The sequence below is a fragment of the Solanum dulcamara genome, chromosome 7 (genome assembly GCF_947179165.1).
Source record: "Solanum dulcamara chromosome 7, daSolDulc1.2, whole genome shotgun sequence".
NCBI classification, from domain to species: Eukaryota; Viridiplantae; Streptophyta; class Magnoliopsida; order Solanales; family Solanaceae; genus Solanum; species Solanum dulcamara.
This window is the reverse complement of record NC_077243.1, coordinates 62619868-62637811: the sequence shown is the minus strand read 5'-3', so window position 1 is coordinate 62637811 and position 17944 is coordinate 62619868. Positions and strand designations below refer to the sequence as shown.

At 35.0% G+C, this 17944-nt stretch overlaps 1 protein-coding gene across 3 annotated transcripts in view; it reads right to left on the bottom strand.

Annotated features, from left to right (window-relative positions):
- Window positions 1-16883, bottom strand: part of LOC129894327 (histone deacetylase 14, chloroplastic) — a 43797-nt gene extending 26914 nt beyond the window's left edge. For all 3 annotated transcript variants that reach the window (XM_055969965.1, XM_055969966.1, XM_055969967.1), the window contains exons 1-4: window positions 16747-16883; window positions 15596-15843; window positions 8193-8267; window positions 1043-1144 (exon numbers count right to left, since the gene is read on the bottom strand). In XM_055969965.1, coding sequence (XP_055825940.1) covers window positions 1043-1144; window positions 8193-8267; window positions 15596-15843; window positions 16747-16783 — 462 coding nt within the window. In that variant the 5' untranslated portion in view covers window positions 16784-16883. The remainder of the gene's footprint in view (window positions 1-1042; window positions 1145-8192; window positions 8268-15595; window positions 15844-16746) is intronic.
- Window positions 16884-17944: the final 1061 nt, after the last annotated feature.

The following is a 17944-nucleotide window of genomic DNA, read 5'->3' as shown; positions in this document are numbered from 1 at the left end:
TGTATGGTTAATAACCGAATAACCAAACCAAACCAAACCAAATTGAAACTGATAACAACCAAACCGATGGATGTATATTTTATTTGGTTTGGTTTGGTTTTAATAATTTTAAAACCGATTAAATTGGTTTAGTTTTGATTTTGACTAATAACCGACCCAAACCGACCCGTGAACACCCCTACTTTACAGTATATGACAAAACTATGCATAGAGAATACAAATTAAAACAATACTATATTATGTGGACTCTTCATTTTCATGTGCACTCTTAAAGAATGGAAATGACATGGGTATGGGTGCTTCACATGCTCCTTCAAGATAGAAATCCAACTAAAAATGAAAGTGGCCATGTAGAATATGTACCAATATCAGCTTTTCAAACCCAAATTTTCATGTAACATCAGAATAATAGATGACTTTTTAAGCAATAGCCAAAAATGGGGAAAAAAGAGGAATGCCAAGCATGATATCATCTCTATCACATGGATCAAAAACCAACCCGTATCCATGACCGCATGGGATTGAAAAGATTAAGGGAATGTAAATTTAGACCAAATTCAAAGCTTGTTTGTATGATGGAAGTCATTTTCCAGGTTAACTAATTTTCGAGAAAATGTTTCCTGCTATTTGAATGGTGAGTGGAAAATAGTTTTAGAAAAACAAAGATACATTAAAAATTAATAATAATATTAGCAAACCAGGTAGTGCTTTGATAGAAAAATTTACTAGTAAAAATTAATAATGTCCAAGTGTTACTTGAAACAAATAATATAAAATTGAAAATTTATTTCATAGTCTCCAATAAAAAATATGAAGTTAGAAGTGAATGTAGAAGTTCGGAAATGACTTTGATCGATATATGAGGACAGTCGTTTTTCTCATTTTGATGGAAAACATTTTCAGGAAACCAAAAATGTCATCGCCATGCAAAACAATTTCTTGAAAAGTGACTTCCATCAATCAAGCGCACTGCCAGAGAAGTTCTGCATTATTGTACAATAACATTAATAAGAAGAATTACCAAACCTTATGGCTATGCTACCTTCTCCAGCCCTGAAATATAGGGCCCAGCATGAACACTTGCTATGTCATCTGTTGTAGCTGGTCTGAAATTCTGCACTTCAACAACATCTAAGCCTCGAAACTGGAACACAAGATAGCTTAATTAGTTGTGAAGGTGTTCAATAACATCACTATATGCATCTTACTAATGCAAATGAAGGTTCTGGACATTTTAATCAGACCCATATCCCAACCCCCTGACCCCAAAAAATCCAAATGGGTAGTGTTCTACCAGAATTCTACTGCCCTCCTATGATCAGCCCAAGTGGTAAGGGTCCTATGACAAAGGAAAATTCACTGGATCTAACTTTACAATATCTCCCATAAGTTCCTCACAGAAACTGCTTCACTCTAGCGTAGGATGGTAGCTCCTATAAAATACTTCCTGTATGTTGCTTAACACTTGAGAATAGGAGGTAGCTCACACAAGGTTTAGCTAAATAGCTGAAATGGGAGTCATTAGGCGGTACATCATGAAGGAAAGTAATGACACCATTTGGGACGGTGATCCAGGCCAATGTCACAAGAGGACCTTGGTTTAGTCGGTCTACTATCGGCGTGCATACTGGATGACATGGAGTGTTACGTGCAGACTTGGCTTTTGTGCCAACAGGAAAAGGTTGAGCAGCAGCAGCCTGGAGGACTTTTGGAACCATTGCCAGTTGCAGAGCTTCCATGGGAGAGCGTGGCTATAGACTTTATCACATGTTAGCCGAAGTCCAAAGGTTATGGCACTATTATGGTGGTTGTGAATAGATTTTCGATGTATGCCCAGCTTCATGCACGCCTCACTGAGTTGCACCGCCAAGGAAGCTGTCAAGCTATTCTTTAAGAATGTGATGAAGTATTGGGGTTTGGCAAGTGTAACATCCCCTAAAAACGTTGTATACGATGTTTCAATTTTTGCCTAAACATGATACAACCTCTGTATTTTGGTCATAACTTTTCATAGGAATATCCAAATTGAGTGATTCAAATTTCTGAGTAACCACAAGATCATTACCTACAACTTTTATGAGACCATATTTTAATATTCGGAGGTTAAGTAGGTCAAATAAATTAATCTTTATAAGGTAGGATGCTGTGACGGAAATGAGTGTTTATAGAAGAAAAATCATATCTCACTGTAGGTTTATCCAAATTGGTTGATTCTTGAACGATATGAAACTAGACTTCCATATCTACAATTCTTATGAATACACCAAATCCTAATAAGGAATTTATCTTAGTCAAACGTAGCTCCCAAAAAGAGTATTCTGTCAAAGATAACTCATTTCACCTACCATAGAAAGATCTAGATACATTTGACATCACTCATGACATAAATTGTCCTCCATTTAACATCATCCATGACATCAATATATTCCACTAAATTTTCAGATTTTTATTTATAATTATTTTATTTATTGTTAGGTCCTCTTTCCCACCTATAAATACCCACCTTATTTCCTCATTTTATTCATCAAGCTTTCTCAAGCAAATCTTCTCTCTATACACTTCTTTACACATTCTCAAATATAGTTTTAGTTCTTAGTAGTGAAGAAATACTATTCCGGTAATTCATATATTCCGGGTAGTACACAAAACGTTCCGGCAAGGAGAGAAGCTAGGACTCAAGAGTGATCATTAAGTCTTCCGGTACCAACTAAAGCTTCGGTTTCCAGGTATGTAAGGCTTCAATGAGAGTATTCCTTCCACTCTCATGCCTAAATTATTTTGAGTATATGATAAATTATATTTATTTTCTTTAAGATTTACTCTAAGTTATGTGAGTATTTATCCATGGGTTCTTCCACCCATGTAGTCCAAAAACTCTTTCAATTAAATCTCTCAATTTCAAGTAATTTTCTTATGGATAATTCTTATTTTTACTTAATAGCATGAATCATGGTTGAACTAATGATTATTGGTCTATTTTGATGCAATATTATTTCATATGTATAAATTGATGGTTTGCAAGTAATTTCTCTATTTATCTCTTTAAAGGTTCTTGAAATTAATGTTGGGTTGTTTAAAGCATGATTTTTAATAAATGGATTTTAAAGTATTTATGTATATTTATTTACATACATATTTGCAAGTTGAAGTGATTTGAACCCACCTAGTTTTACTATATTTTTAATAAAGTTTGACTTGAAAGCTTTGACTCCAAATAAATATTTATGAAAGTAATATCTATGATAAAAAAATGGAGTCTTATGAAATGAAAGAATGATGAAATGATATGAATCATGGATTCTTTATGCAATAAGGACAATTCTTGCATATTTGAATTATCAAATGTTTTAATGAGCTATTCTACCGAATATGATGTTTGAATTCTTAAGTTATATGCTATGAATATTTTGAAGTATTAAACTATTCCGTGGGATTGACTTAGCACCGAATGAGGCATTGAGGTGGGATTCGGTAAGGGAATCCTAGTAGCAACCCCTTGTCTCATTAACTATGTGCCAACATAGGAGCCCTTGTAGGCTTAGGCTAATGGATCCATAAATAGCCCTTAAAGTTAAAGTTAAAGAAATGAATGAAGTTGACGGAGTTCTACCCGACAAGTAGTCTCCCCGGCCAACGTAGGGGGTTATGTTGGATTCCATGTAATAGCTCGCATGGTCTTAAATGTCGGTTATGGTTAATTTCCCACAAAATGAATGTTTTAAAGAATATATATATGATTTATTATGCATACATTAAATTATGTTCCATATTACATAAACTTTTAATGTTTCCTCAATGTTCATGCATCCTTACATACTTAGTACATTTAAAGTACTAACGCATACTCTTTTGCCTACATGATATCACCATGTAGGGATCAGTGCTCCTCCTCGTTCTCCTCCACGTGGCTAGTTGATATTCCATTGAAGACTACTTTTGGTGAGTTCCCATGTTCCGGGAACAATACTCCTTTGTCTTTCTAGTTTATGATATGTTAAGATATTTTACTATGGCATTTCTTCTATTATGATTGAGGGTGAGCTAGGGACTTGTCTTAGCCCCGTTAAATCTAATAGTTAGAGGTATTGTTGGACATATGTAAGTTGAAGATTTATTATGATTTCCGCTTGTTTATTTATCATCATTACCTATGAAAGGCTAAAAGAATGCTAAGAGGCTTGTTTGAGGTACTTTCGGGTTCCTCATTCGCCATGTCACGTCTAGGCCCTAGGCTTGGGTCGTGACAGCAAGACATATCATTAGTTACTGAGACCCTCGATTTACTGGGAACCTTTGGAGAGAGTTGTTCGACATACTTGGCACGGAGTTGCACTTTTCTACTAGCTTCCACCCATAGACAGATGGACAGATGGAGCGAGTCAATGCCTTTTCTACTAGCTTCCACAATAAAGTTGCAATCAGTATAGCTCAGGGCCTCAGAATCATGTTCAACATAGCCGAACAAAATATAATGAAATTGGTTGGCACTTCATCAAAGAGAAAGTTACTAGTGGCAGCTTGAGTTTGTTTCAAGTAGCGTCAGAAAACAACTAGCATATGTGCTTACAAAAGGCCTCAGCAAAAGGACTTTTCATACTTCAGTTTGCAAATTGGGCATGTGCAACATCTTTGCTCCAACTTGATGGAGGGTGTTGATTGCGTTCATTAATTAGCATGATTTAGGAGACTTTATTTTTCCTTTTCCTAGAGTAATTTATATGAATAGACTATTGTTTTTATCATAATTGTTTCTTTCTTTAATTAGTTAGGATTCAATTGTATAAATACCCCTTCACATGGGATGTAAAGACATACTAAAATACAAATAAGTCTTTTCTTCTTTCTCAAATTCTACAATTTCCATGGCCATCCTTGTTCTAGTTATCTATTTTAGTAAGGAACTTTATATCCAGACTTAAGATTGAGAAACAACCATCTCTATTTTCCTTCGATACTATCTTATCTGGAATTACTAGTTCTATATGGAAGGTATAGGCTACTCATTTCCTCTATTTCCCATCATTGCACCTGCTTCTAAAGGAAAGCTTCCATCCTCGAGTAGATCAGTAATCTTCTACAATGACTTTGTGATTATTTACTATGATGAAAATGGTAGGACAGTGTTGTCAAAGGCGCACTTAAACACTGAAGCGAGGCTCCAAACATGCTGAACGTTTCGCTTCGCTTAGTGTGCGCTTCAGTGTCGTCATTAAGGTTCTAAGGCATACTTTTCCTTCCTAATGAGCCACTTCTAAAGAGGCAACACTAAACAATTGCTATTTTACTTCAACATAATTTCTTTTCAATTTCTTTGTTCATATATTTGCCATTTATGCTTATAATTATTCTTGGACTAAACATACATATTTGTATAGTATGTTCAATTTATCTCTTTCAACTTGAACTTAGAGCTTTTTTGCACCTTTTTCTTTTGATAACACTGACTCAGATTTAAAAAATGGTAGGGGACTAAACTTTGAGGAGTGTATGTCCTAACCATCTGTTTTTCCCAAATAAAGTTTGTCCATAATTGACTGCATTTGAATGTGTTCAGAGGATATATTCGATAAAATTTCTAATATATTTCCAACCCCAAAAAACATATGAGTGCCTTGGTGTTACCATGATCAAAGAATTTTCATCTTGTACTTCTCCTTAATCACTTGCCTCCAGAGTGCCTCCTCCTCATTGCAAGTCTGGATAACCACTTCATAAGAAGATTGTTCCCATGTGCCCTCAGATTTTTGACTCCCAATCTGCCTCCCTTCTTGTTGATGGTCACCGTCTCCCATTTAACCAGATTGAAAGACCTTTTCTCGTTGTTACCTTGCCACAAAAAATCCCTCTTTAATTTATTGAATTTCTTCTTCCCACCCCCACCCCCACCTTTTGGTATAGGTAAAGAGAAACATAGTATAAGCCGTAAGTGCATCCAAAAGACTATTAATTAGAGCCAACCTTCCCCTAGTGATAGGTATTGTATTTTCCCATTTGCTCGCCTCTTTTCACATTTTTTAATCCCCTTCCTAAGTACTTTATACCATGAGGTTGGCACCCAACGCATACCTTAATATTTAGTTGGCAATTAACTCACATAACATTCAATTGAAAATCGCCAACTTTTGAATGTTAGACACCTTGTTCATAAGAATCTGACTCTTAGCATATTTTATGTGCAGACCTGATATTGCTTCAAAAAGCAATAAAATTGTTTTCAAATATAGTATTTGTTCTTCGCTTGCATTGCACATAATAAGAGTGTCATTTGTGTCAAGCAAGTGAGAAATCATTATTGTTCCTTGTCCTCTGATTTCTGCATGGAAACCTTTTATCCAATACAGTTGTGACACCTTCTTAATCTTTCTACTAAGACGTTCCATGATTAAGACAAACAAGAAGAGAGATAGGGAGTCACCTTGCCTTACAACTCTCTTTCTAGGAAAAAAATCCAGCAGGCATTCAATCAACTTATCAAGATAGAGAATCTTATAGTGGATATAATATTTTTATCCATTTTTTCCCGAAACTTATTGTCTCCTAGTAACCTCATTAGAAAACTTAAGGTAACATAATCATTAGCTTTCTCTATGTCTAGCTTCAATTAAACCTCTTCTGTCTTTTCTTCTTCTATAATCCGAATCCTTGTACGTTATTAGAACTGCATCCATTACTTGTCCTCCTTAGATAAACACGATCTGATTCCTACCAGTAGCTTGCTGATTAGTTGTTTCAACCTTTCCACCATCAACTTCATTGTAATTTTGTACATGCTCTCAATCAAATTAATTTCCCTGAAATCTTTTAGCTTCTTCGGTCAAAACATCTTACAATACAATATAACTGGCATGTTATATATTTATTATTTAACGATATAGTCATTTTGGTTTAAAAAAAGTGATCTAGAGCACTCATTATGACTTCCTTAATCACAGTCTAGCACTTTTTTTCCTAAAAAGTCGTGGTAATTCAATCTAGACCTGGTGCTTTGTCCCCTGCACATCCCATAATTGCTCCCACTACTTCTTTCCATCTAGACCTGGTGATTTGTCCACTGCACATCCCGCAATTGGTCCCACTACTTCTTTCTCTAGAAAAGGTGTCAAGCCTTTCGGTCTAATTTAAAACCTTATATAAGTGTTTAAAGTGACCTCGAGGTATATCCGGCCCCACACGAGGGTGTAAGGTCATGGGAGTGCGTACACATGTTAAAGAGATTAGTTAGGAGTGGTTTGATTTTATAGAGGAACAAGGAAAGGTTTGTGGTGGCACTTAAAATAGGAATCAGGGCTCCCTCGCGATGGTCGTGTACGACGAGAACCCATCACGAGGTCTCAGGAGGCATCCCAGGATGCAGTTCCTTTAGGCCACATAGCAACTCTATGGCAGCTAAAACAATACGCTCTAGAGCTGCCTAATGGCTCCATAGCGCAAAGGCTAAAATAGATCGTGCTATGGGCTCATGTTGGAGCTCCATAGCACGAGGCATATATCTATAAAATGGCTTTATGGGGAGAGAGAATAAGTTGCCATTTTTGAAGACTTAGAATTTCTATAGAGAGGAGCTCGGCCAAGGCATCAAAAAGATCCAGATGGCCTGGGACAAAATGTAAATAAGGGGGAGAGGGCTTGAAAATGTCATGAAAGGATGAGGAGAACCTCGTATGGACTGGTGGAGGCCAATATCTCAAGAGAGGAGACTCTTGTTGGTTCTGTATCATTCCAGCAGTCTTGCCGGTGCCAGTTAAGTCTCCTCAGCCTACTAAGGTGATGATTACAGCTAGTATAAGCTTCAGAAGTTGCTGAAAGAGGGGACATAAGGGTTGGATGCAATTTTGTAGGGTATATTTCACAATCAAGGGTTGGAGCTTTGAAGAAGGTCGTCTTTGTTGTTTTGTTGTTTTATCCATGGATTAGCTAACCTCGGGATAGTTATCCCACAGTGAATGTGGTATAAAAACAACACCAAAATTGTTGTGTAAATGATTTCAAGATTACTTATACTGGAATCAAAATTTTCAACCAAAAATAAGATGAAATAATCTCACATTGTATCCCAGAATTATTTTCCTTATCACTGATTCCAAATGACCCCTCAAGAGCTATCCTATGTGTTTGTCTTTTATGATCACTGATGAAAACAATAAACACAAGAATCAGCATTGACAAATAACTGCGCTGTGTTTGTGGCATACCTTTGAAGTCAGTTTCATCTTTTCCAAGGCTGTCAAAATTGCAGGAACTCTAAAGTTGCATTCTGGATGTGATGCCTGAAAACTTTTAGTGACTGAATTCCAAGAAATAGATATTCCCCAACACAGATGTAGTAAAGAGAATCAATGAAAGATTTAAGCTAAATGCTAGGATAGTGAAGTTTACGGCAGTTATTATCCTAAAGCAATCATGCAGCAGAAATATTAACAAAAATCTGTAGAAATAAAAGGAGTTATTCTACGACATCCAATTGATACACTGATTAGGGATCCTTGCACTTTAGGAACCTGAAAACTCAGAGGTATATCAACTACTTTAGCCAACCAAATTAAAGGGCAAGATCATAGGAGAGAAAAGTTTAAGATAGAATGGTGCATTTTCTCCCCAGAGATATTTTGCAAGTGAAATCTAGTCTAAACAAATATAAGCAACAAACTATCACACTTAAATAGCATCAAAGACACAATTTTTATATGATTCAGGCAGCATTTCAAAGAACAAGAAAAGGCAGTGGCAAAACTTTCCAGTCCAATGTAACCACACCACGGACATGCTTGGAAAATAGAAATTGCCTCAGAAAGCTGCAAAACTACTGTTAGAGAAACATCAAACAAGAAAATTAAGAGTTCCTACAGGGACATCCAATAGAATTGGAGCAAGAAAGGTAAGAAAATTGAAGAATACTTTGTATTCTCTAAAACAGAAGATAAAACTGTGAAGATTTCGACTTCTACATTCTGGTCACATTATATTAACTTTAACTGTTCAGTCGTGCATAGCTGCTCAGCATTACAAATATAGGTATTCAAGATCAGGGGTGGCTCAACAAATTTGGTGGCCTCAAGCCAAATTATTAGGCCTTAATTTTTTATTTTTTATTTTTTTAAAAAAAAAAGGGAAGAAGAAGAAGAAAACTTATGCACCCTCCCAACCTTATGTATATGTACTAAGCAAAGTCATTAATTATTTTTTAATGTTCTTCCTTTTTAATATTTTTTGAAATACAGTAAGTAAGAAAATATAAAATTTATATAAAGAGAAACTATATACATATGAAGTAGAAATATAAAAATATAGAGAGTTAGAATAATAGAATTTAATTATTGAATTTGATAATCTTATATTTATTAAAATAAAATCTCACACCTTCAATTTACTTGCAGCATTATTTGAATTAATAAAAAAGATATGTAATTTGTAATGTTTGATGCACTACAAGCTTGTATTAGACGTAATAATTGCTTATTTGGATAAAGGGGAAAATGTAAAGATAATCTTTCTGTAAGAAGGAAAAAAACGAGAAAGAATAATTTGCCATTTAATGCAAATGTCAAATGTTAATGAGTCAAAAAGATTTATATGCCGAGGTAAAGTAAGGATATGAATGAGTTACTATTATTATTACCTAGTTTTTTTCAACAGTAATATTGTTCATAGTTTTAAAAGTCTTCTTTCTTATTATACTCGTTTCATCCTAAATACTTGTCATATTTCGTTTTTAAAGAGTCAAATTTATACACTTTGACCCACATTTTCAAGATATATTTTTTTATGACAAAGGAAACCCGCAGCTGCTACCCCTTGTATGCACACAAAATAAAACCCTCGCTCCTATGCAATAGCTCTCAAATCACACAGGAGAGGTAATCCGCACTAGGCATGTCCATTGCGACGAGCTCGACCCAGAACCCAAACCCCTTGCTTTTTTGCTGGCAAGGGATTTCGAACTTAAAACCTCTAACATGGAAATCTCAAGCCCAAACCACTGGGCCACCCTCAAGGATTTTTAAGATGTGTTTTTCCATCATACTAATATGAGAAAAATTGTAATTTATAGTACTTTTTGTATAGTTTATGAATACCCAACTTTTAAATTGAATATAGTGAACTAACATAATCCAATTTAACTCCAAATATTAATCCAATTGACTCTCGAAAAGTGAAAAAATATTATTATTTTGGAATGGAGGGAGTAAATATTATGTAATTTCTACACTATAGTTTTCAACTTTTTAAAGAAAAATAACATATACAAATACTATTATTAAAAAAGAGAGGCCCCGAAGCAACGACCTTATGCATTACCCACCGGCCGGCCCTGCTCAAGATAAATAGGAAAACCAAATCCAATAGACTTAAGAAACAATGTGTGGCTTATATTTATATAGTTTGGTGTTTAATTCCAAAAAACTGACAACATTTGATTCGGTTTTGTATTAAAGAAAAAAACGGAACGAAAAAAATATTTGTATTCCACTTCGCATTCCCTTTGTCTTTTGTGAGAAAGGTAAGGTATATTATTAACAGAAGCACCAAGAAGGCGCAAAGTTACAATATTTAGTTATACAAAAGAATCCCTTCAAGGTCCCCGCGCTTTGGTCAAGTGGCCAAAGCACGGTGCATGATGTATGGATTAGACGCATCACGCATGTCACGGATTCGAATTGTGTCGCATGCAAAGCATGATATTTAAGTGGAGGAGGATAGAGGGGTAGGCCCATTGTCCATCGAGTTTGAAATAGTGCATCACTGGCCTTGAAAGTTTCTTGCTCGTATAAAAAAAAATCATCCATGCCAGATATGGAGAGAGCAGGTAAAGTCCAACATTTGATCAACAATATTTACATTCTCAAGCTTTACACCATCAGAATATAAGGAAAAGACGAAAATATTTCAACTGATAAACAAAACAACTTCTTCCTTTGCACACCTATATGCTTCCTATTTCCAATAGCTAAGATGCCCCCTCAAGAGAAATATGTCACCCCTTCTATAAGTGTGACATTTTTTTGGATAATGACACTGTAATTGTCACCAGAATATATCCGGACAACGAAAAAGGCTTCTTTGCTCTGCACCTAATTTTGTGATGCCTATATATAGATATTTTTAACGCAAAGATAACAAATTAATTCTCTTCTTTAGATAACAATACATTATTTTTCTTATCTAAAGTTTAATGTTTTGCAACAATAATATAAAGAGTCCTTAACAAAAACAATATTATATGAGAGAATCATTTTATTAAAGAAAATGAAAATATATAAGGAGAAGAAGATATTTCAAATGAGAACATTAAAAAATAAAAATAAGATAATTTCATCCGAAATTGAATTTATTGGCTTAAAATTGGGCTTTGGGATATGGTCCAAGTAATTAAGCAGACCAGACAGCTATTGATCCTAATTGGTTTTGAAGAAAGGGTTAACAACTAAGAGACACGGGAAAATCAAACCTGTAACATTCCGTCCATTTTGAACATCCTTGACTGCTAAGTTATTGCTCTTGATTGTATCAAGGGTGTGCAATATCAACTATTTAGCAGTTAAAAAAAGTTTGACATACAAACACAATGTAATCTTCCAATGAAGGATGTTTGACTAACCACTCTTCAACCATTGTATCGTCGTCAGTGAGTATCAGATGACTCTATTCACCATGACTTAAGGACAATTTGGAAGAAATCACCTAATGTTTTTTCTCTCTGCTACTTGGATTTGACTCTTGATCTCCAATGTTTGCACCCACTTTATTGACAATTAGGCCACACCTTTGGTTTACCCGTATTATAGATGTGATTGTGAGATAGGGTACTGGAGTAGAGTAGCCTACAAGTAACCTTAATGGACTTTACGATTTGAAGCACATAAATGAGCTCATCTTGTATAAAGCCAACTTAATGGCCTAACTTAATGTACTTGGATGTAACTCGGCCCTCTATTTGAGTAGTTGTGTTCCGATTTGTATTTTGAGCATGTTTATGTAATTATAGTTATTTATGACTTGTTGGTATGGTTAGGATTGAAACTTGAATGGTACAGATGTATTTCGAAACACTTGCAACCAGAAGAGAAATTGTGTGCTTAGCTTGGCTGCAAGGTAATTGAGACTTTAACCTCTTGGTTTTTTTCTTCCAAAAAGTATGATATGAAAGCTTGTATATAATTGCTTTAATAGGATGTTTTGATTGCTCAGTATGTGTGGAGACGAGCATTTGCTTGGTGCAAGTAATTTTTGAGATATACCACTTATACTTTGAGATGTTTCTACTAGTTATACATTACTTTGCTAGTGATAGTATGAGTATGGTATTTGAGAATACTGATACACGATTTATTACATTTGATTACACTGAGTATGAGCATACTAGATTGCACTTCAAAATGCTTGACATGATTTTAATGTGCTACTTGCATTCCTTGGCTGGTGATGCATGTCATAGTTATATGATACCTTGCTTGATGATATTGTGATACACTATATGATGTGTATCCCATACATTATATGACGGTCTATTGCAATGCAAGTTCAGTCTAGTATTGGTTGAATTTTTTGAAACTGAAAAGATTAGCTTTTTATGAGATTTGTCAGGCAGGGCAAAAATGTTTCACTATGTAAGGTGGGAGGTCGAAACGACCCCTAAGTGTTGGAGGTGGTCTTGGGGTTAAAGATCTAACGGTTTTCAATAATGTCTTATCCGGTTACGGCGATCTGGGAATGAGGAATTTTTTTTTTGGAGGGAGGCGATAGCGGAGAAATATGGGATATTGAAGCAGGTTGGAGGATAAAAAAATATCACTTCGCCTTATGGATGTGATTTGTGGAGAAAGATTATGAATGGATGGAATGATTTTAGCAAAAATATGTCATTTCGGGCTGGGGATGGGAAAAGGGTTAGCTTTTGGAGGCATCGGGTGATATAGGGTTAATACTTTGAGCATTACTTTTCCAAACATATGCAAAATTTCACGTCAGAAGGAGATGACAGTCCAATGAGTCCGAAGATTACAAGATGGAGAAGTGTTTTGAGATTCATGAGGTACTTTCAGGATTAGGAGGTGGCAGAATTCCAAAGTCTAGTTGATTTACTCCAAAAACAAAGTATTACAGGATGGTCATGATGTATAGAGGTGGGCGGGTATAATAGCATGTTCACTATTAAATCTTTTTATGAAAAGCTTCTGAATAGGGAGGAAGGGAACTTTCCGTATAGGTCAATTTGGATCCCAAAAGTACCGAGAAAGGTGTATTTTTTCAATTGGTTAGTAGCTAGAGGGGTGATCTTGATGTCTGAATCTAAGGAAGAGGAAGGTTACTTATGTCAGTTGGTGCTTTATGTGCAAGGGTTTGATGAAGATATCGATCACCTCCTAATTTATTGTTTGGTAGCATCAAGTTGATGGCGGAAAATTCTTATATTGTTTAGTATATTTTGGGTGATGCTAAGCATGATGAAAAAGGTAATGGCCAGTTGGAGTTATAGTAGTGGGAGAAGACGTAGGGCATGGAAGTTTGCGCCACTAGCTCTTATGTGGGTTGTTTGGACGGAATGAAATAAGAGAGCTTTTGAGGATGTAAAATGAACTTCGTTCAGTTAAGGAGTAGTATCTTATCCTTTATTTCCCTTTGGTGCACCATAAGGTTCTTTTATGTATAGAAGATTTGGTCTCATTCATAGAAAATCATCACTTTTTGTAGGTTTTTTACTTTTTAGCATACTTCTTGTATACAAGCATTATTTTGCTCAAACATTGATAAAATTTGCTACTTCAGCATCAGTAAAATAGTTGATTGTGGAACACACAATCAAACTTAGAGATTTGATGTGCCTTATGAACAACCTATTGTTATACATAGTACCTAACCGGTTCTATGTATGTGTATGACATGAATGATTTTTCACTTGATTGGTTATGCATGTGATACATGACAAGATTTTGTGCACAGGTATTGACTCGTGCATTTATATTTTTTGATGACTTCTCCCAGGGATATGATCAGATGCTAGGTCGATGATCTTATTGGGTCCTTGTGGCTCACAGCTTACTGCTTCTTGCAGATACTGTAGTTGATACTACTGTAAACGTTTGAGGGTTTGTAGGCCATTCCACCATATCAGTTGAGGTGAGCGATCCACTCGATCAGTGCAGGCTGGAGTTCCCTTTGATTTATGTTTGTTTTTCAGGCTATGTCCAGTAAACTCTTGTATTCAAATATTAGAAGTTTCATGGCTAAGATGTGGGATCATGGGATTCTTATTCAATTATATTGTTATTGATTTGTTGTTATGTTATGAATATTGTTATTTTTTTGTCTTGTAGTTTGCTAATGGTATGAATGATAACTAAGAGAGTTTGTTTGCTTGGCGGGGTAGATACTCACTAAGTGGCGGCCACGGCCCTTTGGATTTGGGTCATGACATTGGATTTCACTTAAGTCATGTAATTTTGACTTAAATAATTAATCCGGAACTTATTGACCAAAAATGTTGGCTTGACCCAATGTGTTTTGAATTTAAAATTTAGCGCAAGTATTGTAGGGACCGATCCAATAAGATTTGATGTCTATGATATGTTTTGAAAGGGAAAGGCATAGACAAATTAATAATAAAAATCTGTCAATCTCCAACAAGCCGAAAAATGACACATGCCCTAAATTTAAATAGGTTTCATGTTGAAGGAGGAATTACACCTGGAAAGAGAAGGATCCTATTGTAAGACATTTAATCAAACGGTCACTGGAATTGAGATCCAGATCTATAGCATACATGAGTTCTGGATTGCTAATAGAGAATAAATGGCACCTTGGAAAGAACAAAGATCCAGGCATTTCGTACAAGAACTTTTTTCAATTGCAGATAAGTAAACCTTGGAAATAATATCTACTTTTCACACATGCAGGCGACGGATGACGTGCAACTACATTGAACAGAATAAGCACAACTTTCTCTTAGGGAACTTATATTAACATTCTCTACCTAGTTCTCAAAATAATATCTTAGTAGGGAAAGCAATAAGACAACTGTGAGAACAAGACGCACAGTGAGAATATAGAGAAAGAATAACCGTAAAGGCAGTAATGTGCTAGTCTTTGCAATTAAATGGGCGAAAAAAGAAATCGCGTCTCCCTTCGGGCAGCCAAAACTTGATGGTAAGTTCATAAAGGCTGTAATGAACTTGATGACAACATATTTTGAGGTTTATGGCATATAATTGTTCGATGTTTCACATTTCACAACCATTTAAATTGATCTAGATACATGAAACAATTCATACCTCCTTAGGAGATTCTTCTAAGAAGAAAAAAAACTTTTGGCTGTAGAAGAGGAGAAAATTTGTAGTTGCAACTCTGATATAAGAGTCCGGGTTGATTCCTCCTCAAGTCATAAGTGATTGCAAGGTTAACACTTCGTCAAGACCGTAACACCGTATATAGCTTTAGTTTAACACTCATGGTAGGCTGTGGGCATCAAGTAAGAGATATAAAAGTTGATCCACATGAGCTGGGTCCAGAACAGCTTTAGGAGAAGATGCTATGAAGTAAATGATTCCCTGGAATCACAAAGCTAGCTTTATAATGCATATGGTAAGTATATTTACTTTACCTGATTATGACCCATTGCAGGAGCAGCAGCATAAATCACTTTTGCACTAGCTGTGATATGATCAGAAGGCAAGCCAGCATTTCTTTCCTGCTGATTTGAACAATAAATGGTGCCTCGAACACTCGTTGAAGAATAACCCTTTTCTGGACCGATGTGCTTAGGGAGACCTCTATACTTAATGGTAATTTCATTTTTGGAATACTTCTTATGAGAGTAAACGTGATGTCTAACATAGAACAGCAAGTTACCTGCCAAAAGGAATTGAAACAATTATGCATATCCATTGAAGAGAACAGCAGTCCATTTTGAAAGAACAAACAAAACAACTCTGCAACAACAAGATTTGACACGATGATCTTCTACAGTAGGAGTATTCCAACAGAAATTGTGCATTTTCAATTAGAAAAACTCTCACCTATAACCAGGCTTATCCAAGACAAAAAGATCTAATGATAGTTTTCGAATCAGATAAAAGTTTAGCTGTGACTCTGTGGAGCTATGGTTCATTAGTTAGGCGCAAGCAATGATGTGACGTGCATCTAGAGTTGTAACTCGGCTAACATTAGCATTATATCACAAGTAGGAACATCAAGACCTTGTACTACCCATACATAAAAATTAACTTGCAGCAGAAACGTGCAGTAGAGTCCGAAAGCATTTCCAATGCAACTAAGCTTCGTTGGACTTCAAACTCATTTAGATATCCCTGCCAGTCATCTAGTCATTTTCCTCTTTTCTTAATTCTTATTTAATTAACACACTTAGCATTACTAATATAAGTGAAGAAACTTTTTTTTTCTAATTAATTTAATGAACACGTAAATTTCCATGTGAACGGCTGCATAACACACCGTGATTTCTTCTCTAGAGTAGATGTCACTCAGTACAAAATAAACTGTTACACAAATTGGGACTAATTGTTTTCATACAAGATGAATTATTTATCATGCCTTCAAAATCCCATCAATGAAGTGTAAAATTAAAACAATTAGACAACAACTATCTTTTAGCCCCAAGTGGAAGATCAAATTCAACTGCATAAAATACAGAAGACCGACCCCAGTTCATCAAATTCTCCTCTAATAAAACCCAACTGAGAGTTCACCACAAATACACATATACATAAATATACATACAGAGCAAAAGAGTACCTCCAAAGCGTCCCGCGCAAACAGTGGGAAGCTCCATTAATTAACAGAGAAAGTTGAAAATGGCTAAAATTCTGAACCACTGTTTATAAGATATTCTGAGAAGGGAAAATAAATGCCCTTTAACCAATTCAAATAGAACAGAGATATTTTCCGTAAGATTTTGGTTTAAAAGGCCCTTCAACTTATTTATTAGAAATAAAAAAAATTAAAAAAAAGAAATAGTTACATGAAATATTGTAAAATTAAGTTCAGAACAATACAAGCTTAAAGAGAAAAAGGCAAGAAATATAGATGATTAGAGAATTTTTTTGTCTATTCGAGTGTCACTTACAATGGTGGATGATGTCTCTATTTATAGATTGATAAATCATGTCAAATTAGTAGAGAAAATTGAATTCTAGGTGACAAATAAGTCCCTGATTAAAAAAAGAAAAATTATGCGGATAAGCAAACATATACTAGTTAATTAACTAATATAGCTATAGTTTGAATTAATTATGGCTCGCGGCAAACATCTAGATGTAATTACAGTTTGAATTTTGTATAATTTGCGTGATTATACAGTTGAGTTTTGTATAATTCCCGCAATTTATACAAACGTTGTGTGTGAATCGAATTGTATAGCGAAATATACAAACACTACAAATTGTATAGCGAATTATACAAACGTTGTGCATGAATTGTATAGTGAAATATACAAACGTTATACAAAAACTGCGAATTGTATAGCGAATTATATAAACGCATACAAATATTGTGCGAATTAGACAAACACTACTATAACTATAGCTACGAATTGTAATTAACAAACTATAGCTATGGAACATAATTAAAATATTTTTTAGTGGCTATATGTGAACATTTCTCATTAAAAAAAGATGACAAATTGACCAAGCCCAAGTCAAAATCTTTTTAATTAGGTGATTAGGTTAAATGAGGGTAACTATAATTTTTAAAACTTGTTTATCTTTTTTAAAATATAATAAAGTCCCAAACTCTTTTTTCAAATATATTCAAATTCCTTGTCAGTTTTTGACTTTTCAACTTCTCTAACTTCTTTCTCTCCAAACTTCTTTCTCTCCTCGCATCTGCGCTCTCTCTTAAATCTCTCCCAAAACTATTTTCTCTTCTTAATCTCTATTTCTTTCTAGTTTTTCTTCTCCTATCATCTCTGTCAACCTTGTCACCGTCATTGTCT